General features: G+C 36.2%; 3 protein-coding genes and 1 pseudogene across 3 annotated transcripts; 3 read left to right on the top strand and 1 right to left on the bottom strand.

The window, feature by feature from the left end:
* The first annotated feature begins 2,321 nt into the window (after window positions 1-2,321).
* On the top strand, window positions 2,322-5,682 carry LOC103420720 (WAT1-related protein At3g30340-like). The gene is made up of 6 exons (XM_029105790.2): window positions 2,322-2,590; window positions 3,704-3,766; window positions 3,881-3,997; window positions 4,246-4,666; window positions 5,152-5,303; window positions 5,421-5,682. The coding sequence occupies exons 1-6, from the start codon at window positions 2,409-2,411 to the stop codon at window positions 5,578-5,580; spliced, it is 1,095 nt and encodes a 364-aa protein (XP_028961623.2). The 5' UTR covers window positions 2,322-2,408; the 3' UTR covers window positions 5,581-5,682.
* A 6,643-nt stretch (window positions 5,683-12,325) lies between these two features.
* LOC103439469 (uncharacterized) lies at window positions 12,326-15,594 on the top strand. The gene is made up of 11 exons (XM_008378032.4): window positions 12,326-12,775; window positions 12,887-12,967; window positions 13,103-13,198; window positions 13,313-13,396; window positions 13,509-13,578; window positions 13,758-13,840; window positions 14,099-14,178; window positions 14,460-14,558; window positions 14,672-14,780; window positions 15,094-15,183; window positions 15,319-15,594. Exons 1-11 carry the CDS (start codon window positions 12,551-12,553, stop codon window positions 15,355-15,357), a joined length of 1,056 nt encoding a protein of 351 aa, XP_008376254.1. The 5' UTR covers window positions 12,326-12,550; the 3' UTR covers window positions 15,358-15,594.
* LOC103439470 (uncharacterized) lies at window positions 15,523-16,558 on the bottom strand. Its single transcript, XM_008378033.4, has one exon. The coding sequence runs from the start codon at window positions 16,556-16,558 to the stop codon at window positions 15,584-15,586; it is 975 nt and encodes a 324-aa protein (XP_008376255.3). The 3' UTR covers window positions 15,523-15,583.
* A 6,584-nt stretch (window positions 16,559-23,142) lies between these two features.
* On the top strand, window positions 23,143-24,343 carry LOC103439468 (14-3-3-like protein; annotated as a pseudogene).
* The last annotated feature ends 415 nt before the right edge of the window (window positions 24,344-24,758 follow it).

Genomic DNA, 24,758 nt, shown 5'->3' with positions numbered 1-24,758 from the left:
TATTCTCTCAAAGTTTCTCTATTTTCTGCAAAGTTTCCCCTTCTTTTTTTTTTCTGTCTCTGTCCTTTACTTGCTGCAGGTAATGCTTATTTATAGGCATTCTAGGAAAGCTCTAGAATTTGTTACGTGGGGGAGAGGTAGAGGCCATGACCTCCTGCCACTTTCTGTTAACCATCATTTCTGACTCCACGTTCCTTTTTGTTTGCAGAAAATGAGGAGCACCTCTTTTTTTTTTTCTTTTGTGCACGTTACTTCCCCCTTTTTGTAGGAGAAAATATAATTTTTTTTTATTTATTTCTGGATGTATTTGTGGGTAAAGCCCATCCTCATCTTTTGGGCTTGGATTACACCTTGTAGTTTGACCCAATTTGTGTGGACTCTATTTTTTCATATGTTTATTTTTTTTTTTGTTCAACAGGGGGCTGTAGAGCATATTAGGCAGTCCTTGATGATGTAGGCCAGTCTCCGCAATCTTAAAGGTCCCTGTTGGTAATAGCATAGTCGCGTCGAACACCTAAAGGGAGACTTCGGAGAATCGGTGTCCTGCCACCAGTGGGCCAGGTATGACCCAATGGCAAAACCTAAAATAAAATATATCTTTTCTCACCATCCTCATAGTGTATGAGACAAATGTATGCATTTCGATTAGGGTCGTATTCTATAGTTACAGTTCTACCTTTTATGTCTTTTTTATTTTGTCGAAAATCAATTTGACAATAATTATGGGCGGGCCGGAGATCTCATAATATATGTATTGATGGCCTGGAGAACCCATGACTTGACTTGTACTATGGATAGCTCGGAGAGTCCATGGTTTTTTAGTGGCATAAAGGCTCATTACCCTAGGGCAGACTATGTCTTATTCCCTTGAGGTGATTTGTGGTCTACTCACGACGTCAAAGGTAAGATAGTCATATTGAGCATATTGTCCAGTGTCTTTATCATATTGGATGTGGTTAATTTATATCTCTACAATAATAACTTTGTAATTGATAAAAATTCGGATCATTAGGGTTAACTATCAAAAAAAAAAAAAAACTTTTAAAATGTGATGTAAAGAAAGGCCTCTATGTGCATTGCATAGACATATGCTTTCACACATATATCAAATGGACTCTGGAATATTACTAAGGAAAACTAATAAACATGGCTTGAAAACTTTGAATTTTAACGACAAGGACAAAATAAATGGTACAATGAATGGTACCAGGATTAACTTTTTAGTGTAAAAATATAATTTTTCGTTAAAGTGAACAGTACCAGGAGCTTTTCATTAAAGTTCTCGTTCTCATACATTATATAAATATATAATATAAAGTATATTACCATTTTCAGCATGTGTTTGGCTATATGACGCGCCTAAACATACATCAGCAACATTCTTTTTCGAGTTAAATAACAAAATAATTGGCGTGTCAATTACCCAGCTAGCAATAACCATTAGCTTTATATTTGGGTTATATCTTTTTTTTAAGATGTGACATATTGTTCTTCAAAACAATGCAATAGCAATGAACAATACTTTGTCATCCAAATAATGCAATAATGCATTCTTACATGGAAGTATTAGATACTACTTTGAAGAAATGATAGTGTGCCATCATATCAACCACTAGTAGTTTTTGAGAAGATGCTCATTGATGCAGTATTGTTTCTTCCAGATTAATTTGCAATGAATTATTCAAAAGAAAAGAAAAAACTAGATGGCAAGAATAATAGTCAAAATGATTTGCTTCTTATATGTAAGGAGTAATGTTCTTCCTTCAACGATATTGTGACATAATTTTATTGTACAATTTGAACTGTCATTGTCTTTATTATCATTTGTAGAAAAATTCATTCAATTTGGAGTACTTTAGCCATCTATATGAGATGAACAAATTGACGATTATGTTATTAAGTAACTTTTCATGATAAAACGTTAATTTGTTTGATTCCTACGGATTACTAAACGGATTTCAAACTAAATGAATTTTGTCATCGATGATTTTTAGATGATAATAAAGAGAATAAACAATTTCTATTATGATATTTGAATTGTAAAATAATGTCAAGAAGTAAAACAGTGTTCAAGAAGAATACTCTTAATTAGTTACAATGAAGTAACATAAAAAAAATAAATTGAAATATATTTTATCTGAGGCCACATATAGTAATTGATTCTTTGCTTAACTTAATAAAAAATGTTGCAGTAAAAAGACATCTAAAAGGGATGAAAATATTATAAAGAATTGCATGTTGATTGCATCAATCTGTTGAAATGATGCCAAGAATTTTAACCATTTATATCCTCATATGTAGGAGGGAAGCAGCTGGTTGGTTCACCTATAAGTATATATAAGCATATAACGAGTCTAATAACTTACAACATTATGCTTTGAATCACAGTATACTTATATATTGTTAAGATGAATTGCTGGGGAAAATGGAAGCTTGTTATTGTCATGCTGGTCATTAACCTTGCATTAGCTATTGTAAATGTTCTTCTTAAGAAGACTCTTGATGGAGGATTAAACGGTTTGGTAATTGTTATTTATCGACAGTCGGTTTCTGCTGTTTTCTTGACACCCATTGCCTTCTTTTGGGAAAGGTAAAACCTATATTTACTTGAGTTATTACTTATGTTTAATGCTACATGTATCATATTAGATATCTTCCACGCAGGGCCGGTCCAGAGATTTTTTAGGCCCGAGGCGACATTAAAAAAAGTGCCCAAACTTCATATAAGAAAATTATTTATTTTCACACGTAAGACATTGATAAAATTATACTTAGAAAACACTTCAAACTCAATAATTTAGATACACAAAAAGACTAATTTATTTTGTATTGAGAGAAGAAAACCAAACAACTCTGGGCTTATAAGTAGATAGATGATAAGTTTTGTTTTCCATTTGAACTTTGAAAGTGTTTTTGTATAAATCATGAGATGTTTTTTCTTATTTACTAACCTTGTCAATATGGGACAATAATGATGTTTTCGAGTCTTTAATTGATATGTATTAGTAATGAATGAGCATTAAATTAAATATTTTGATAACACGTCATATAATTTACAAATTTGCACTACAAATTTAGTCTACGTATTACTCATTGTTGAAGATTAGACTTGAATTGAAACGAATATTTAAAAATAACAAGCTACATAGCTACTAGCTAGTAACTAAAAATAAATTAACAACCAAACAAAAATTTGTTAAAATTGAAAAAAATAAACATGCCCATAGCGTTTCGAACTTAGGACCTCTTGTTAATTTTAAATAACAAAAACCATTGCTTCTAATTAAACTTCTTGATCCTTAAACCAAATTTTATAAATTTATACTCTTCTGAAAAGAAATTTGTAAAAATTAGAAAGTAAATAATCACATGTGGTGTTTTGAACTCAAGAGTTCTCATTATTTTCAAATGACCAAACCACCTCTTCTACTTAAATTTCTGTGTCATTGAACCAAATTTTATAAATTTATACTCTTATGAAAACATATATAAATATACCACCCTAATAATTTTGGTGCCCCTAATATTTTTGGGCCCCGGACGGTTGCCCTGCTTGCACTGGGCCTGGGCCGGCCCTTTCCATGTAGAGAACACTGACTATCGAGTCAATCTTATCTCTATAAAAAATATGATCAGTAAATATGGTATATGTAGTTTTATTTGCGCCACTAGTATACTAAACGTATAGTTAGTTTTCTTGCAGCAAAAGCAGACCGGAGCTTACAACTCGAATATTATGCCTCCTTTTCATCAGTGCTCTTATTGGGTTAGTAATAGTATTTACAATTGATACGGTTTCTCAGATTTTATATTTGTATGTTTTTTCATTTGAGTTGTTATCTTTTTGTGGAATTTTGTGGCAAATACTTGTGTCTTTCAGGGTAACTTTCACACAATACTTATTTCTTCTTGGACTTCAATACACCTCTGCTACATATTCCTGTGCATTCGTCAACATGGTGCCTGTCTACACTTTCCTATTGGCTCTACCATTTGGGTAAAGTACAAAGAATAAGTTTTTAAGTCTGATTAATTATCTGAAATGGGTATTGGAATATATAATTTGGAATCCTGACTTCCTCTATGTTTACTAATACAGACGTAATAAAAAAGTATGTGATAAAATATACTCATTCCCTCTATTTCATGTGCCCGACTTCCCCATTCACATTTTCTCGCATTCTAAGTAGGTAAACATGTTGTTAATGGAATTATAACTTCAATTTTTCGGACTTGATTTTGCAGTCTAGAGAAAGTGAACATAAAGAGAAAGGATGGGATAGCTAAAATCCTGGGTGCCTTCATATGTATTGGTGGAGCTGTATCATTGATCTTATACAAAGGAATGCCACTAACCAACCAACATTCAGAATCCACACATCAAATGCAAAACCATGCCAATACAATGGCTTCATCAACAGCTAAAATGACTGAGAGGTGGGCTGGTTCAGCGTTTTTGGCATCAGGCTGCCTCTTGTGGTCTTCGTGGTTTCTCATCCAAGCAAAGATCGGCAAGAGCTACCCTTTTCAGTACTCTAGCACCGCGATATTGTCCTTCTTCGGCGCCATTCAATCCGCCATCTTGTGCTTCATAACCCAGAGGCACATCATCATGTCAATGTGGATTCTCAAGGGGAAGTTGGAGATCTTGAGTGTCGTATATGCTGTGAGTATTTTCTTTCGCATCTCTCCAATATTCACCGTTCAAATCTTTCCTAGCTAATGTAAGCTTGAGCGTTAGGCTATAATGGTTGCCTAAAATAGTATCTCCCTCCGAGACAACTCAAGCAGCTTTTAGGGTTTAGTATTTTCATACATATTGTTGGTGCTCATTCTCTAACAAATTAAGTTTTTAGGGTTTACTGGTTGTCTAACATGGTGTCATGGCTGCACCTATATGTTTCTTTCTCGCCTACTAGTTCATCTCTCCACGTACAAGATGAACATGCACGCGAGAAGGGTGTAACCTTGATATACAATATTGTTATAGGTCAATATTTCCATACAGCATAAGCTTTAGGTCTAGTGGTTGTTTAACAGCTAGTGGATGTGTTCGGTAATTTCGATTTCATTTTGTAATCCATACAAATGCTACAGTCTAGAATATTATTTCAAGAACTGATTAGGGTTTCATGTGTGTTGACATTGCAGGGAGCAGTAGGATCAGGGTTATGCTATGTAGGGATGTCAAGGTGTGTGAAACAAAAGGGTGCACTCTTCACAGCAGCATTTACCCCCGTCACCCAGATATTTGTGGCCATGTTGGACTTCTCTTTCTTGCATGAACAAATTTACCTCGGAAGGTAATTCACTCAATTATGTTTAATGTTGAATGTTCAATGTTTACATACATCATTAATTTTAATTATCTTCGTATTAACCCGTTACTAATTAATTGTTGGCCTTATTTAATTTATCAGCATGGTGGGATCTGTTACTGTCATAATTGGCATGTACATTTTACTGTGGGGTAAAAGCAACGATAAAAAGGAAATGGTGATCAAGCAGACACAAGCAGTTGACCAAGATCCAGAATCTGGTCCAACGCCACAAGGCATGCCCCTTGATGTAAACAGATAACCCTTCTGAAATGTTGAGATTTTTAACTTTTTTCCGCACTGGTCGTATCAAATGTTGTAAGCACGGCTAACCAATTGAAATAAGAAGCAGAACTTTGCAACCTCTAAACTCTTTCTTTCTGGTTTTGGCAACCCATAACTTGGGTTGTTATGTGAAGTAGATGCATCAAATAGACAATTACAAAGGGAACTTGTACCACCTTGCCAATTTTGTTTTTACCTTTATGATACGTATATAGAGCAAATGAGTTGGAACCTCATTTGTCCCACATCGGACCGAGGGAGAAGAGAATAGCAGTTTAAATAGAAATATGCCTCTTTAACTAACACCAAGACATTTTGTGATAAAACCCCACACCTGAGGATTGTGCAGATAGTTAAGTGGGGACATTATCGGTGTTGTTGGAATGGGCTCTCGGCCCGTCGACTTGAAAAATTCCACTTGGTATTAGAGCCAGGGGACATGCCCATACTTCCACGTGATTGGGTGGGTCCCCGTTTGGCCCCACACGATGGGTGAGCCCCCATTGGCTCCACGTGATTGCCGATGTAGATTTCCACGTGTGACCTATAAAATGGGGTCTCACGTGCGGGAGTGTTGGAACCTTCATTTGTCCCACATTGGACAGAGGGAGAAGGGAAGAGCAGTTTAAATAGAAATACCCCTATCTAACTAACACTGAGGCCTTTTGTGATAAAACCCCACACCTAAGAATTGTGCAGGTAGTTAAGTGAGGACAATATTGGTGTTGTTGGAGTGGGCCATCGGCCTGTCGACCTAAAAAATTCCACTAAATGCATGATGATGGTCTCACGTGCGGGAGTGTTGGAACCCTCATTTGTCCCACATTGGACAGAGGGAGAAGAGAAGAGCAGTTTAAATAGAAATACCCCTATCTAACTAACACTGAGGCCTTTTGTGATAAAACCCCACACCTAAGGATTGTGCAGGTGGTTAAGTGAGGACAATATTGGTGTTGTTGGAGTGGGCCCTCGGCCTGTCAACCTAAAAAATTCCACTAAATGCATGATGATGTTTGCAATCGATGCTTGTTAACGCTCAAAATTGAGAGGTTAGCTTAAAGGGCTATGTCCACTGTCATCTGTATATATATTTGTGTGAGGTTACAAATGCTACATGAAACCGCTCAAAGCTTCTAGTTGGCATTGTAGCCAAAGAACAGTAGGCTTTTATCATCTAGCTAGTCATCCTCTCTCCTCCGTCCTCCTTTTCATTAAGTCATCTCCAACCGAAGGATCTAAAGGGCCAGAGGGTCGAAAATGGCCCTAAAATCGTCTCCAACCGAGGGCCAAGCCAAAGGGCTCGTGGACCCCATTGGACAAAAAAGGCCAAAGGGCCGACCGGGTGACCCAAATGAGCCAGCCAGCCGATCCCGAGCCGAGCTAAAAATTTTGAATCTCAATGACATCAGCTAGCCGTTATTTTTGAAATTTTTTTTATATACAGTTTTTTTTTTGGGCCAAAAATTTAAAAAGAATATTTAATTAAGGCTCGAAAAGGTGATTGATTCTATGTGGGGATGTTGTTTTTATAAACATGTTTGATTGCTCAAACTTCTTCCACAACTGATGTGGGACAAATATAATGGGTACCACACATGCAAGCTTTTGCTTGTTCAATTCTCTCCCGATGTGGGACAAATATAATGGGTGCCCCAAATATAAGTTTCCTATTGGAGATGGTAAATGTGCATTTATACATGTAACTATCTCAAACTAAATTGTACTAGTAATTGGACACTTAAATTAAAAAATTAATTTAACATACAATTATTAACAGCCTCAAGTAGACAAGACAGCAGTGCCAATTACTACGACGAAGTAAGTGTTTTCACAATTTATTTTAAATATTTAATTATATTACATTTAATTTAAATTGTTGTAGTTTTTAAATTTAAATAATAAATTATATTTGGCCCTATAGCTATTTGGCCCTTGGTTGGAGATGATTTTTTGTGACAGGGCTAAAACAAGCCCTATGACCCTATGGCCCTCGGTTGGAGATGGTAAGAAATATAACCCTGCACTGTTCATTAAAATATTAATTTCTTGGAGGGCCAAAGGGATAAAATGAGCCCTTTGGCCAGCTTTCTGTTGGAGATGACCTTATATAGAAAAAAAGCCACCATCCTAAGGAAGGTCAAGTGTGTGGCCTCAAAGAAGAGGTGATGTGGCCTCTTCCAATACACCCAATAAATATTTAGACCAACAAATATCTAGTCTTAGTCAACGAGTCTTCATTCAATAGTAGTATATATAAAGTGCTCTGGAGAGGTGGTCTAGTGGTCTCAATAGAGCACCCTAGTATGGTGGTCACAATAAAGCACCCTAGTCTGGTGGTCTCAGTAGAGCACCCTAGTCTAGTGGTCTTAGTAGAACACCCTCGTCTGATGGTCTTAGTATAGAACACCCTGGTTTAGTGATCTCAGTGGAGCACTCTTGTCTAGTGGTCTTCGTTGAGCACATATCACTAAAGAGTAGGCCATTAGAGATTTGATCACTTGGAAGAGGTGGTCTATCACGTGCCAAAGGGTCTCCTCCATCCAACGACGATTTAGGTCCCAATTAAAGAGTCTTCTATCACAATGATGACATGCCAAAAGTAGGACCAAGTTATTCTGGAGACCCGCGTTAAGAATATTGTCTTACCGAATTAACAGGTAGAAAAAAATAAAAGGGGTGTGCTATCCACACACCCCATTTTACTTCTCACACGCCCCTTGATAATTTTTGTCCGTTGATCTTCTTTAATTCATCTGATCCGACAGCCAAAAATTAAAAAAGTATGTAAGAAGTAAAATGGGGTGTGTGGATATCACACCCCAAAATAAAATTGTGAAAAACATGTAACAATTGAAATCATGATGAACGAATTTGGAGATAGGAACACAAGATTCATCACCCTGCTATTCGTGAAAGAAGAGAGATAAAGAGGAGGATTTGATGAGAAATAATTTTCTTTTTTATTGGTGAAGTTGAGAAATAATTTTGATTTCATGGTCTAAGAGAGGGAAAAGTTTAGAAAAAGGAAAAAAAAAAAAAAAGAGGGATGAAACAGACTGAAGCAACATAGGCCATATTAGTTATGTTGTTGAGTTTGTTTAGCCTTACAATGGGTTACTTATAATAATTTGGTTCGAATTTATCTTTGGCAATAATCGAATTTAATCTCTCAATCACAAGTAAAGTTGAATACCATTAAATCGTAGTACTAAGCGTCACAAATAATGAATTAGTTCAACCACAAATAATCCTGTAGTGAAGGGATTATGTGTACTTCCTACAATTTATATGCCTAAGGTGCAAATTAAAATAATTAAGCTGATGCGGAGTTTTAGTTATTGGATCTATTTGAACAATAAAACAAAATTGGAATTAATTTTAATGTGCTTTACAAAAATGGGCTTACATCAGATTATGCCTAAGATTTAATTGGTGTTTGTCACGTGATCCCTATTCACTTTTTGTCTAAAGTAAATACGATTTTTTGCCGCACTAAAACTCACTTTTGCAAACCTAATTCTCCTTCGTCTTGTCTAATAACGTCTCTGTTGCTATAAAGTTATGTTTTTTTACCATTTTAAGTGGTTCACATGTTAATTACATGATAAATATGAACGAAAAAATAGGCAGTGCAAAAAATTGGATATTTATGAAAATTTAGGCGTATAAATTGGCTAAAATAAAAATATAAGGTGCAATACTATTGTCTAGTAGTTTCTTTTTCACTTGTAAATTAGAAGTCTTAGGTTTGATGTTCATCAAAGGAAAATTTAGATCACATTATAACTAGCTGCTAGGATGTCACGCGTCGGCATCATATTAATAGTATATGTTGTATGAATAGGTAGCTGAGGGATTAAAAGGAGTTGTTGATGTTGTAATAGTTCTCTGTAATACAAGTTATTGTGCAATTGAGAAAGAAGTAGAGTTTATAATATTGGTATCAGAGCCATTATGAAGCTTAATTCACCTCCTCTCACTTAGACAATCTCCAACCCTTTGGTTAAAATCTAAATTTTTTAACCAAGAAACAATTTTTCTCCTCTAATCCTTATGGGTTAAATTTTTAATCTGAAATTATTAAAGAATGAATTTATGATATTTTTTTAAAGTAACTTAAAAAAAATAATAATGTAAACTATCCTAATTTAATTTTCTAAACATTTTAACCTAAACATATTTAAATTTTGATAAATATTTAAAAATCACTAAATCGACACCATGAAACTCGTGACCCTATGAAAGAATATGAAACACATAAAAGAATTTTATTTTTTTTATTTTTTATCATTGGATTTGGTCATATTAGATCTTAACTATTGGATTCAATGAATTTATAAATATAAAACTAAAAAATACACATATATAATGGGTCGGCCCCATTAACCCAGAGACAATTTGGCTGCGGGTTTGCTGTCCCAAAAATAGTGTCTCCTTCATGTCTCATTCTTCATTTTTTGACACATGTCATCATACTTAACTTCAAGTTTTTTTTTTTTTTTTTTTTAAAAAGTACACTTAACTTCAAGTTAACTCTGTTCACTTTTCAACTTTTAATAAATAAATAAAAGAAAATAATAAAAGTAAGAAAACCTAGCTGGAACCATGGATTTAAATATCGATATTATCGGCGAAATATCGCCGATAATATCGATTTTTCGGGGAATGGATATTTAAATAGGTATCCGTGTGGTTTTCGTAAAAATATCGCGATATTATCGATAATATCGATAATATCGCGATATTTTGGAAATATCGAGATATTTTGTTGAACGGTGCAATCGGACTCCGATATCGAACGCCGGAGATGGTGTGCCTATTCCCGAGCCGATTTCGTCCCAAAAACCTTGCAAAAACACGATTTTTAACTTCAATTTCACATATAAGCTTCAAATTTCACGCATGCATCAACGATTTAACATATGTGATGTCGGTTTAGGGCTTAGGGTTTCAATGGAATCTCACCTGAAAAATCGATGACTGGGCCAACTCCTTGCTCAGCGGCGCACCACCAGAGACGACTAAGCCAAGTCCGACTTCGCCAGAGCCACGATCAACGGCAGCGAAGGATCGAGAGAGTGGGAGAAGGGGGAGATCTGTGTGTGTGTGGGTCGAATGGAGAAGGGGGAGAAGAGAGGTCAGGCCTCAGAGAAGAAGAGAGAAGGATCGAGGGCCTCAGAGAAGAAGAGAGAAGGATCGAGAAGGGGGAGATCTGTGTGTGTGTGGGTCGAATGGAGAAGGGGGAGAAGAGAGGTCCGGCGCCTTAGACTCAGAGAAGAAGAGAGAAGGATCAAGAATGAGAGAGAGAGAGAGAGAGAGAGCCGTATGCATGTGAGATATGTGTGCGTGTGTTGTGTGCGTGTGTGATGGCATGTCTGTGTGTGTGTGTGCCTCTATGGTTGAGTGACCCATCTGACTCACCTCATGAATTTTTCAATCACTTTTTACAATTGCAGACAATGGACAACGAATAATAGCATCACTTTTCATTGATTACTACATATTTTCTACACTCACAATGTTTGTCAGATCGCTATATAATCAACTTGATAATGTTAAATCCATCATGCAATGCATTTCCTTCCAATTTTTTGTGATAAACTAATAGATAATTGACTAAATAAACATCCTACAAAGTTTCAATAAAAATTTTCAAGTTTTTCTTACAATTTCCGTGGTTTCCGTGTAATTTTTATCGATATCGATATTTTACCGATATTTCCATTGATATTTCCGTGTTTTCGGACTACCAATATTTCCGATATTACCGATATTTTCTTCCTTGGCTGGAACAACTCTTCAGTTTCCTGTTTCCAGTCCCCACCTACCCCCATCCCCCCTCTTACCCATCCCCAGCCCTGAGTTAAATCCCCTCACTTTCTTGGCTTAATATTCAGATTGGTTTTTTTTTAATCAAATTGGCCGAAGAGTCGAGAGCGTTGGTACATATCTCTGTCTTTTGTTTTTTTTTTTTTTTGGTTTAAATATCTCTGAAATTTTAAAATACCAAAATCTCTGAAATTTCAAACACCAAATTCTCTGAAATCAAACACCAAATTCTCTGAAATCTTCTAAATCTGTCAGGAAATACAAATGTCGTCGGCGTCGTAGCAGCAGTGGGAAACCGCCACTGTCGACGCGATGCATCTCATCGACATGAAGGAGACATTTTTTTGATTCGTCTCTTGAATCTTCTATCCTCTGCAGACGCCCTGGGGTTAGGATGATTTGCGATCAATTGCTTTGTGTATTGCAGGGACTGAGAACTCTACGCCCTAAGAATTTTTTAATTTTGATTATATTTTTTAAAAATTTGTTAACAGTTAAAAAATTAGCAGAGTTAAATTGGTGTTAATTGGTATAACACGTGTAAAAAAAAAAAAGAGATATGAAGGAGACAGAACTTTCGGAACAGCAAACCCGTAGCCAGACAATTTTGACCTGAATTTGCCCCAAAAATGAGTTTTGCGTTAAAAACTCATATTTGCCCAATGATTGGAGCAAGTTAGGGTAAGTTTAGAACTTAAAATTTGAATTTTCGCCTAAGATTGGAGTAGGTTTTAATATAGAATATTGATAATATGGTTTGTTTAAAAATAAAAAAAATATAAAAGAAAAAAAGAAGAAAGAGTACCAGGTAAAAATTGATGACGAAAGTTAAATGAGCAAAAGCCTCAAACAAAACAAAAGTTAAGTAAAATAGCTAATTACCGGTTTAAAAGTTTTTTTTTTTTGTTTTTTGTTTTTTTTGTTTTTTTTTTTGTTTCGAAGGTTTAAAAGTTAAAAGGTTAAAAACAGAAGAGCGAAATACGGTGCGGATAGGAGCACGCAGTAATTGGATAAACCCTAGCGGCTATCGTAGTGGCCGAACAAAAACCCTAGCGCGAAATTGAAGAAGGTGATCTGACATCTGAGCTACCAGCGGTATCGATTCGGCAACTGCGAAAATGGGAGGCGATAACAATAAAAGGAAGCGAAGCGAAAGCGAAGGAGGAGGAGGAGAAGAACCGCCGCCGGAGAAGAAGATGGAGATTCTGCCGTCGATGATAAAGAACAAGGAGAAGAGGTCGGCGGTGCACGCCAAGCTCAAGCAGCAGAAGAAGCTCGAGAAGCGCAAGAAGGCCAAAGCGCGCGACGCCGCCGAGAAGCGCGCTCTCGAGCTCGGCGAGGAGGTAATTTTACGAATTTATGAATTCTGAATTGAGAAATTGGGATTTTTATTGTTAATTGATGTTTAATTTTGGATTAATTAGCTAATTGGTGTTGTTCATTGCACTCTGTAGCCGCCGGCGAAGAAGATTCCCAAGACGATTGAGAACACCAGGGAAGTCGATGAGACTATTTGTAAGCCTGACGACGAAGAGGTTCGTTTTTGCACCTTTCGATTGTGTTTTATTGGCTTACAATGTAGCAAATGTGAATGAGTTTTGTTTTTTATGCGTGGGAAATCGAATGATGGTTTGCTTGATTTCGGCTTTGTTTTATGTGTTCAATTGCAGCTGTTTGCTGGAAATGATGCCGATGAATTCAGTTCGATTTTAAAGCGCGAAATGAACCCAAAGATATTAATCACTACTTGCCGTTTCCATTCTTCTGTACGTATTTTTCCATTGTCCCTGCTTTTTACAGCATTCCGAATTTGATGTGGTTAGGGAATTCTTTGTTTTGGTTATTGTTGATTTACAGTTTTTTGTGTTTCGGGTCTGCAGAGGGGGCCTGAGTTTATAAAGGAACTACTTTCAGTGATCCCAAATGCAACCTACTACAAAAGAGGAACATATGACTTGAAAAAGGTGCTTTCTTTTAGAATCCCCCCCCCCCCCTCCTTCCCCCCTTCCATTTTTAATATGTTGATCATTAAATTCGAACAATTTATATATGTATGTTTTTTAACTTTGGTTGCAGATTGTAGAGTACGCAAATAAGAAGGACTTCACTTCTCTAATTGTTGTTCACACCAATCGCAGAGAACCAGGTTGGTTCTGTTTCTATTTGAAGGGTTCTCTAGAATTGTTGTGTTACTAGTGCTCCCTCTGGCTTTGTTTCTGATGACAAAAACTTTGAGATTGTTAGTAAAGTCTCTGAAGTGTTATCTTCCACTTCGTGTCCTTTTGTTAATATATCTAACTGTCAGCTATTGTTATAATCATGTAGATGCTCTCCTAATAATTGGCCTACCTTCCGGGCCTACTGCCCATTTTAAGCTCTCAAAGCTTGTTTTACGCAAGGATATCAAGGTAAGTCGCATTCTGTTTTTCACATCAAGACAACACTAGCCTTTGGTTCTAGTCTTGCTTTACACATACTGCACTGAAGGGTTTTTAACTTTCTTTTCTTAAAGTTGAGTGCAACGATAAATCCTACAATTTAGGCTTCTTAGATTTCTTGAACTGCCTATTAGATGGTTGATTTATGGAAGAGTTTTGTTTTTGTGTGTGTGCATGACTGCACGTGTATATTATTTTTCTTATTGTGTTTATTTGATATACCTGCAGAATCATGGAAATCCAACCAGTCATGAGCCCGAGCTTGTGCTGAACAACTTTACAACACGCCTTGGTCATCGAATCGGAAGGTTGTGTTCTTTACCTTGTTTAAATGTTCTCCAAACAAAATTATTTTATTTTTATTATTGTTTGAAAAGGAACAATGTTCTTCAAAATTATTTGTGATGTATTTTGTACTTTTGGATTTAGGCACACATCCTTGTACCTGGTACCAAAATGAGTGGACCCTAGTTTTTGTATTCTTCTGCCTGTACAATTTGCTTTAATAGCCTTTTGATATCTATACGAGTTTGATATGAATCAACCTCTCAGTTTCTAATGGTTTTCATTGTCAACGTGCTTTCTTCAGATTAATTCAGTCACTTTTCCCACAAGAACCAAATTTTCGTGGTCGGCGAGTTGTAACTTTTCACAACCAGCGAGATTTTATATTCTTCCGGCATCATCGGTGTGCTTCTTTGGCATTTTTAAGTTGTAGAAATATGAATTTTTTTTTACTTATTTTTTCCGTCTTGTAAAGCTTCCATTACTAATGAATACATTTCATTTCCATGTTTTCAGGTATATCTTTGAAGAAAAAGAGGCTAAACAGATCGAGTCCAAAGGTAAAAAGACCAAGGATGCAAATGGTGAGAGCGGACCTAAAGGGAAAGTAATTGCTCGCCTACAGGTCGGTGTCTCTCAGTTCAACTTTTCTTCTTTCATATTCTTTTTATACATTATGCTTTGTTTGGCTTAGGCCTTACTTCACTACTTGAAGTATGTTTCATGCTTTGTTGTGGTCCATTACTGTGGCCAGTGTGGTTCACAAAGAAATAAAAAAAAATTAGTGACGCATGGCCCTCCATACAAAGCAATCCATTAGGATAAAATTATGGGTTTTAATAAGGTCCCATCTTTACATACTCGGAAGCAATTGAATGCGTATCTTGTCAAGAACATTTGTAGTTAATCATAACACTGTTTCCATCTTAAACTCACAGGAGTGTGGCCCTCGTTTCACCCTTAAACTAATTAGTCTGCAGCATGGGACCTTCGATACTAAAGGCGGGGAATATGAGTGGGTTCACAAGGTACTCGATTTGACATTTACTAATCAATTCATTTTGTATATTGGCGTCATCTCTTTTTGTTCTTAATAAAATATTCCATCATGTTTCGTACTCACTGTTTGCTGCATTTTTTCTTCCTACCCATTTGTTTTATAGCCGGAAATGGACACAAGCAGAAGGAGGTTTTTCTTGTGATTTGCTTTGGACATATTGCTCAAGTTTATCATTGATGGAACACAAGTGTTACAGTTGAAGAGTCGCTACTGCACGGCAAGAAGTACATCAGCCCGGACCATTGTTCTAGCTTTAAGACCAATTTTGTGATGTTCGATTCCGATGACTTGTGAATTCTGTATTGAATTTTGGAAAAAAGATTATCATGCTTTGTGCATGTTTCCTGAAAATATATGTTTACATCCCATCATTTTCGCATTTCTACTTTGCTTGCGTTGCAAACAACTGCTGTCCTACTTTTATACACAGAATGTAGCCGTGTGATATGAATGCATGCTTCTCTAATTACATAAAGGCAAATCAAAACAAAGATACCTCCGAAAGCAGCAACTCGCAACTCCAATCGCTCCGGCGGGGGGTTTGCGGTTAGATAAACACAATCTACAATTATCAAGATCCAGCTCGAACTCTCGAATATTGAACTAATCCATATGGACCTGCCGGTTTTCGCTCCTGCAACCCGGCATATAATCCTCGAACATAGGGTTCCCACGACCGAAAAAGTGGTCAGCGACCATCCCCGGTAGGATATCAACGTTCCTCCGACAATCAAAACCTCTTTACGACACACACATGATGCGCACTCGCCTGAAAAAGTTGATGACACTAGAGCGTCAAGACCAGTATAGTAGGGTAAGATGACTGAATCCAAGTACATGCTGGCATGCAAAATTCCGGAGATTGTTGATGTCTCAAAAAACACGTACTTGAAGTCTGACTGGGCTCCATTGTCGAAGGTCAGCGCAGATATCAGAACGAGAATGAGGATTGCCGGGCCAGTGCATGAGAGAGGAAAGGCGGAGTTGATCCGGTGGCCGTAGGCTAAGGCCAAGATGATCAATGGAAGGGCAACCGGACCGGACGGGAGCAAATATCTTTTTGACTGAATACTTTTTTGGCCCTTTCCTGATACGTGCATTACCATAAAGACTAGGGTTGCCAAGTATGAAGCTGCTGCAAAGAACAGAAGCAGAAAATCCACAGCCTGCGAATAGTTTCCGGCATAAGAACTGGTACAGTAGTAGTGGTAAGGGCAGTTGATTGGATCCAACGTTTCTTCCACCTGCCATTTTGTGCATTTGAAGAATGTTGATCGGATTTCTTCCTCAGTCCATTCGGGTTGCCATGTTGCATACTCAGGACGCAAGAGGTTCCAATTCATTGTGTTGTTAACCTTTTGAACCGTGATTCTTCCTGCAGGTCATAAAACATGTTTTATATATATCGAGGACATGAAATGTTGGTGTTTGCTCTCTAAGAAATGAAACCTTTGGCTTATTTGTTAGTTCAAATGTTTCTGCAGAAGGTGAAATGGATTAAGAAAGATCAACCAACTATTCTTGTATTTCCTCATCCACAAATAACTATAGGGTTTATTTTAATTTCATGGGAACCACATTTTATTAAGAAAAAGGGATATATTTGCTATTAGTTTGACAACTTGTAAAGCTTTCTATTACGCCCTTTTGCTGGAGGAATTTGAACCCCAACTGCTTACTATTGTAAGTATGTTTTTGTGAACATTTTGAGGTGATTTGAATTAATGGACCGCCTTAATCCTAACATTTTCCCGCGCCTTCTTTGTGTTGAAGAATGTAAAATCTCACGTCAAAACCTTGACAAAATAGTATACAAATTATAAGTGTGTACTTCCACTACAATAATAATGCGTTTGGGCAGTTTGGTGAATCAAATACTGCGGTCTAATTATGAACCGTTTTGAGTAGCTGACAATTTTTTGAAAGATTCTTGTGGATGTTTCATTAACCCCATAATTTATGCGGAGTAGACTTTGTTCTGGTAAGAATTATTAATTGATGAGGTGTGGGGAGAAGATATTTTTATATGTGCCGGGAACACGATTCTCCATTCCAATCCAATCATATGTATCAAACGAGCTCATAGACACTAAAACAAGTATTGGATACAAAGCTTGTGTTAAAATAAAATCCAAGCATTTTGTGATAAAACCTCACATCTACGTACGGGGTCCTTAAAGGCAAGTATGGGATTTAGAGGTATATTTTTTATTTAGAACTAGAGTCGAGTAAGAAGGAACTGTCATGAGGAGTGAATTGAGTTACAAGGTGAGGTGGGAGTGTGACTGGTTGAGGGAACTTGATTTCAAAGGGATGGCTATTTGAGTTTGGTAGATGATTGCTAGTTTGCAACTGATGGAATGGCGATGGATTTTTGAGCAAAAAGAAAAAGTATTAAGAGAGTATTATTTTTGTTCTTTAATTTTGTTCTAAGCAAAGAGGTTTTTAAAAACATAAAGGTGGAATTTGAACCCCAGCCGAGTCTATAAAATAAGATAGAGAAAAAGAGGGTGAGTAATGGTTAAGATGCTGACTAGGGATGGGCAACGGTTATGGCGGGCGGGTAATCGCGGTTATTTACCTATAACCGTTAAAGTTTTTACCCGCATAACCGTTTACCCGTTGGGTATTTACATAAACGGGTATACCCATAGCCATAACCGTTTATAAACGGTTAACCATACCCATTTACCCATAACCACGTACCAGTTTACCCATTTTAAACCCGTTTACTCTTTTTTTTTTCACCCGTCTACCTATTTTTTTAACAACTTGAAAATTAAAAAGAAATTTGTCATAATTTTCTTTTTCTAACAATTAAATACCGTTATAAATACATTTAACATGAATTTTTGTATTAACGGCAATATTATTTATGAATATATGTGATGTCTCCCAATTATTTGACAGTCAATCTATTACAAGAATCATGCATGGTTGTAGGTTAATTAATATTCTTGTATACATACATATATATATATATATATATATATATATATATATATATATATATATCCTTCCTTCTTTCTCCTTGCTGCTGCACATGAATGGGTGAGTTTTGGGGGTTATGAATGGTGTAGAATGATGGGTTTATGGCTGGGATAGGTGTATGGGACGGCTAGGGTGGTTTTTGGTCAGAAAATATGGTGAATGGTGAAGGATAGGTGCGGCAGAGAGAGTGGTGATGTTTCTGGCGTGAATGGGACTGAATGGGCTTGTGTGGAATGTTTTGTGGCTGCAACAAGAGGTTTATTTAAAGGGAAACAGAAATTCAAACCCTAGGTTGATTAGGAAATCAGAAATTAAGTCTAAGGATTATAGAATTAGGAAATAAATCAGAAAATTAAAGGAAAGGGCAAGGGAAATTCGGCTAGGGTTTAAAAGGGTTCTAGGCTTTTGTTTTGTGTCCGAGAATCCTAGAATGCTTAGAAAGTCTTCATAATTGCAATTGGCTTAACTGTGCGAGTAATAACTTATTTGTGTTTGTTAATTAGGGGTCGACACTTAATTGGCTTGCATGAATATGTTGCTAGAATATAAGGTTGTTTCACATAATCGTCACACACTTATATTCATATGTAGTGAAGGTCGCTAGTCACGATCGCGTTAAGTCCAATTCCTAGCATGAGTGACATGATGTCATAGTTGCAAGTGCTTTGTCAATGCTTATAGTTTTCATTGAACGTACACATCAGTCTGCTAATAAGCTAATTTGATAAATATTTGGATTTTTATTTAGAAACATATGTTCATAGATCCAAGCCATTTAATTGATTTCTAAATTTTGGGTCAAATACTTATTGAAAACCCGAGGCCAATTAAATATATACTCACACACATATATATAGGTACGCATCAGCCGACAATGACATGTTTCTAAAAGCTCAAAGTAATCATTATCTTGAATTGGCCAAAGCTCCAAAAGACTCCAAAACAAAACTGTCGAATACTCTAATGCTTTAGCACATTCAATCACATATATTAAATATTGGCATGTTCTATTAACTATTTTTTTCTCTCAAGTGAAGCATATATATTATGGCCCTTTATAGCCAAATAAGTTTCGGGATACTAAACTTAGCTATAAACTAATTTTTTTTTTTAAGTTTTACATATATTAAAATAAATGGTTAAATGGGTACCCGTTTATAACCACGGATAATACACATAATTGCCCATTTAAATTTCACGGGTAAACGGTTATACCCATAACTGTTTATTTATCTAAACGGTTACCCATAACCATAATCGTCAAATTTAAATAGGCGGATAACCACGGTTACCCATAACCAATGGGTATTTGCCCATCCCTAATGCTGACGAATGCGGCTTTGAAATAGTTGAAGAAGCTATGGTATTATATGAGTGGTGAAATGTTGCAAATTTTGGATTATACTTATAGAATCTCGTTTTAAGTACCATTTGATCTTAATTCAACGATATAGGAAAAAATACAAAACATAAAAGTTACATGATCACCTACCGTAAATTAAGATCGAACGATGCTACAATAAGTGACCACAGTTTCTCAGACAATGGCCACTGGCCACAATAAATTATTGATGACATTTGAATTATTCTTTTTTATTCATTTTCTTTTTTTGTTGTTGGATTTTTGTTCTTTGTTAAAAGTAGACGTATTTCCTTATATTGGATTTTGTTTTTCAACACAATAAATAAGGTAATCCTTAGAGCACCTTTACCCCTATCAAATGGCCCAAGCGATTACTGTTAAGGCTATTGAGCAAGGTAATTATTGTGTTTAGTGAACTATAACTGTCCAAGTGCATTTTCATCTTTAAACTGAATAGCATGCTATTGGTTTAGAATATTTTTTTTATAAAATAATAAAAGATTATTGTATTCCTAAATTTCGGATAGGATTTTTTAACGATTTTCTTAGTTTTAATAACATACCAAATTGGATAAATACCGAATTACAACCCAAAGTGAACAGTAAATAATGGGCTTCGATTTTACAACAAATTCCCTACAAATCACCTAATGAATTTGTGGTGCTCGAGACCATCTCCACTTTGTCCCTCTTCTCTTGCACGCCTCATCCGCATTACGTCCGTTTTTTCCGTTTTCCAAAAATATTTAGAATTCGAAGACATTCGTTCTATAGGCTTGTTCATAATTTCACAATCTTTCTCCCCTTCTTTCTTCTCTAAGCATCTCTCTTTCTTGCCTAAGTAGCTCTTTTGTCTCTCAGTAGCGACAGCTTTAGCCTCAATTCTGGCCACATACCATGCCAAACTCACTTCACCTTGCCGAGATTAAGTTCTTCCATATATTTTGTATAATCACAATCTCCCTTTTTTCTTTACAGCCTTCTTACCTTGAGGCCTAAGCGAATGACAGGTTTGTTCCGGCACTTCTTCACTGGTCGATTCTGACACTTCAAATGTGTCACCTTCCTAAACAGGTGAGTCTTCTCCTGGCGTAGAGTGTGGAGGGGTGTCGTTCATGATAACTTTTGGACTGATTGACATACTTTTGTATTTGGGACACTCTTTGACAACATTCCTACATTCATCGTGGTTGAATGATTTATTCTTGCTAGGGATGGCAACGGTTCAGTTTGGGGAACGAAAATATATATCCATCCCCATAACCACGAAAATTAACTACATCCATAATTGTGAATTAACCATCGAGGGTTATCCATAACCATACCCACCAAGTATCGGATTCTCATAGGTTAACGGTTATATCCATCTTCGTCAATACAAAAAATATATTCGTTTAATTAACGCATTATAATGTAGTAGATATTAAACATTTGATATATAAAATGATTTAATGAATGGATCTTGTGGAGTATAAAAATTAAAAGATTGAATTTAAAATATTGATAATGTTGGCTGATCTTTGATATCTTTCATAAGCATCATTGTATTCTCATTGATTTTAATTCAAAACTTTTGAACTTTCCTACAAATTGCAACTCACACAATACAACTTTTGTATTGTCAAGATAACAGATTCGGTGAATAATGAACATGCACACACACATATATACAAAATTATACTACTATATTATATGTTATTCGGGTTGGATTCGGGTACTGATACGGATTGGGACCTCTATAACCATCCAAAACGATAACCAAATAGTATTCACGGTTTTTTCCCATATCCAAAATATACTCGAATTTTCATACCCAAATTTGTTCCATTCGAGTGGTTATCCATGGTTATCTGGTTTAACAGTTAGAATTGACATCCCTAGTTCTTGTTGGCCATATTGTACCAAGCTTGTGTTTGAAGTGCCTATAAAAAAGGGAGAAAATAAGTTGTATTCAAACTAATTAATGTCAATTTGGGGGTAATACAAATAAATAAATACAATATTGTCAACTAATCTAATGAATTTTTGCCACTTTGAAGATTATAACAAGCTTTAGCGAGGGTGTTTCTTCAACTAGTGAACGATTGGTTGAGCATTTTCCACCAACTTTGAAGAGCTTGATTTGTTTTTCTAGCACCCAACTTCTCATAAAACAAGGTACAAACAATCTTCCAAAGTTCTCACAACTTCTGCTCATGCCCCATAATCAGATCATGAGTAGCTTGACCTCAACATTCACATAACGTAACATATTCAATGATTGACCAATTCAAACTTGCATCATTAGCCATTTTTTTGCAAACAAAAGCATATGAAAACTTTGAGATTAGTTGAAAGTATTTGAAAATATTGAATATGGTGTAAGGTGGAAGAGAATGTTTAGGTATTTACAGGTAAAAAGTGTAAACTTTTTTTTTAATATATATTTTTAATAATTTAATTAGTATGGACAGTTGGATTACAAAAGAATTGTAATCGAACAGCCTAGATTGTGACACGTATTATTAACAATTGAAAATTTTCAGATTTTTTTAGGCCAAAAAATCTAGACCATTGATCGGAACAGTCCAAAAGTTTCCATGTCATCTAGACGTTGGGGTTGGATTTCAAATTTTTTTTACCATTGAAAATCCAATGTCCTAGAAATATAGCCGATGGAAATCCAACCGCTCAGGAAGAGCCACATCACTTCAAAATGGCTAATAAGTGCACCTACCCGGGGGCCCCAACCCTGATTTCTTGTTGAATGGCTGAGTGCACCTACCCGCTGGCTCCAACCTTGATTTTTTGGGGTGGAGGTGCTCTTAGAGCATCTCTAATGCAAAAAATTCTAAGAACAGAATACCAGACCACCTCATTCCTACGGAAGACACAGAAAAAATCTTCCCCTTACCCTATCTCCCTGCATTTTTAAAATAATTTTCTTATTGGAATTTTCACATGAAATTGATATTTGTGACTACAAACAAAGTATAAAGAAAGACCTTCGAGGGATTTTTAACTTATTGATGACAAGTTTTAACCAATGAATGACATTATTAGGAAAATTAGTAAACTATATAAAAGTATGATCATAACTCTTATAAAAAAGGGGTGTGCTATCCACACACCCTTTTTACTTCTCACACATCCTTTGTTAATTTATATCTGTTAATCTTCTTCAATTCATTCAATCCGACGACCAAAAATTAAAAGGATGTGTGAGAAGTAAAAATAGGTGTGTGGATATTATACCCCATAAAAAAAAGAAGTATGATCATAACCAAGGTATAAAATATCGATGATATCGGAAATATCGGTAGTCCAAAAACACGGAAATATCGATGGAAATATTGGGATATTATCGATATCGATAAAAATAATATGGAAACCACGGAAATTGTAAGAAAAACTTGGAAATTTTTATTGAAACTTTGCACGATGTTTGTTTAGTCAATTATCTATTGGTTTATCACAAAAAAATTGGAAGGAAATGCATTGCATGATGGATTTAACTGATTTAAGTTGATTATATAGCGAGCTAGCAAACATTGTGATTGTAGAAAATATATAGTAATTAATGAAAGAAGTTTAAACACACCATAATCATTTATATATAATGAATTAGTACAATATTTTACACTTTATAAGAAGGGAGGGGTTCGAATCCCTTTATGCGCAAGATTGAGACTTTTCAGCATTTTTCAAGTATTTTTGGGTTTCATCTCGCGTAATTAAGTGGATAAGAGTGAAAATATCGTCCTCTCACAAAAACGAATCACCGATAATATCGATATTTATTATTACCACAAGGATTTATAAAATAAAATAAAAAATTAAAATTTAACAAAAAAAAGGTGCTTTGCCAGCTGCTACTTCCACACCGTCCAATTGGGGAACAAGGCCGGTACAAATCCAACGGCCCACATCTCCCCTCCTCCCAACGCAATTATCGCTCCACTACTCCCAAAAATAACACCCCCATTTCCCCTCGAACCTCAAACCTCTCTCTTCTCCTTCCCCTACCAAAAATCACACAATCCCTTTCAGATCTCCAGATCCAACCCCTCCATCGACCTCCGAACCCTAACAACAATGGCGGCAACCACCCCCTCCCCCTGCGAAGAGAACGTCTACATGGCCAAGCTGGCCGAGCAAGCCGAGCGTTACGAGGAGATGGTCGAGTTCGTCGAGAAGGTTTCCGCCTCCGCCTATAAAGAGGAGCTCACCGTCGAGGAGCGCAACCTCCTCTCCGTCGCCTACAAGAACGTCATCGGTGCCTGCCGTGCCTCCTGGCGCATCATCTCCTCCATTGAGCAAAAGGAGGAGAGTCGCGACAACGAGGACCACGTTGCCACGATCCGTGACTACCAATCCAAGATCGAGACCTAGCTCTCCAACATCTGCAACAACATTCTCAAGCTCCTCGACTCCAGGCTCATCCCCTCCGCCATCGGCGGCGATTCCAAGGTCTTTTATCTCAAGATGAAGGGCGATTACCACCGTTATCTTGCCAAGTTCAAGACCGGCGCCGAGCACAAGGAGGCCGCCGAGTTCATTTGTCGATAATATCGCGATATTTTGACGAAAACTCAGTGGATAAGTATTAAAATATCGGTAACTCAAAAAATCGATATTATCAGCAAAATATCGTCGATAATATCGGCATTTCAAACCTTGATCATAACTGTTAGGTACTCATGTTTAAGGTGCAATAAGTAGTAGTCCAGTACTTACGCATGCTTCGTCTTTCGGTACAAGATTTTTTTTGACAAATCATTATTTCTCTTTTTTCTTTCGGCCTCATAAAGTAGCCAGTCCGTGTGCAATCATATTTACAGTAAGTAAATATGATGAAAGTGATATATAGACGTTTTCTTGAAGACTTGAACGGTTTAACCTGACTTTATAGTTGAAAATATCGATTTACTCGAACTGCCCATTGAAATTTGAAATTATTGTTTTAAAGCAAAAATATTCCTCTAAAGAAGTAGTAAGCAAGGTTGCTTAAACTTTAAAAAACCGTTAGTCGGGAACTTGGAGGAGGTCTAGTACCTAGATGTCTAGAAGGATTTATGCGATTTTTTTTCAGTTTCAGCTAAATTTATTATATAACATAAATAAATGTCTACTTAAAACTTTAACAAATACATAATTGTATGGAATTCATAAATTGTAAAATAAAGTGACATATAGATATAAAGTATTAA

This window comes from Malus domestica, chromosome 07 (assembly GCF_042453785.1).
Source record: "Malus domestica chromosome 07, GDT2T_hap1".
Lineage (NCBI taxonomy): Eukaryota > Viridiplantae > Streptophyta > Magnoliopsida > Rosales > Rosaceae > Malus > Malus domestica.
Note: the sequence above shows the minus strand (reverse complement) of the source record. Positions and strands in the feature narration are given on the sequence as shown.

Coding starts and splice junctions, on each gene's coding strand:
- LOC103420720 (XM_029105790.2), top strand. CDS start 2,409: ATGAATTGCTGGGGAAAATGGAAGCTTGTTATTGTCATGCTGGTCATT. Junction 3,998..4,245: donor CTATTGGCTCTACCATTTGG/GTAAAGTACAAA, acceptor TTGATTTTGCAG/TCTAGAGAAAGTGAACATAA. Junction 5,304..5,420: donor GAACAAATTTACCTCGGAAG/GTAATTCACTCA, acceptor TTAATTTATCAG/CATGGTGGGATCTGTTACTG.
- LOC103439469 (XM_008378032.4), top strand. CDS start 12,551: ATGGGAGGCGATAACAATAAAAGGAAGCGAAGCGAAAGCGAAGGAGGA. Junction 13,199..13,312: donor CTTGCCGTTTCCATTCTTCT/GTACGTATTTTT, acceptor TCGGGTCTGCAG/AGGGGGCCTGAGTTTATAAA. Junction 15,184..15,318: donor AATATGAGTGGGTTCACAAG/GTACTCGATTTG, acceptor TTTGTTTTATAG/CCGGAAATGGACACAAGCAG.
- LOC103439470 (XM_008378033.4), bottom strand. CDS start 16,558: ATGAATTGGAACCTCTTGCGTCCTGAGTATGCAACATGGCAACCCGAA.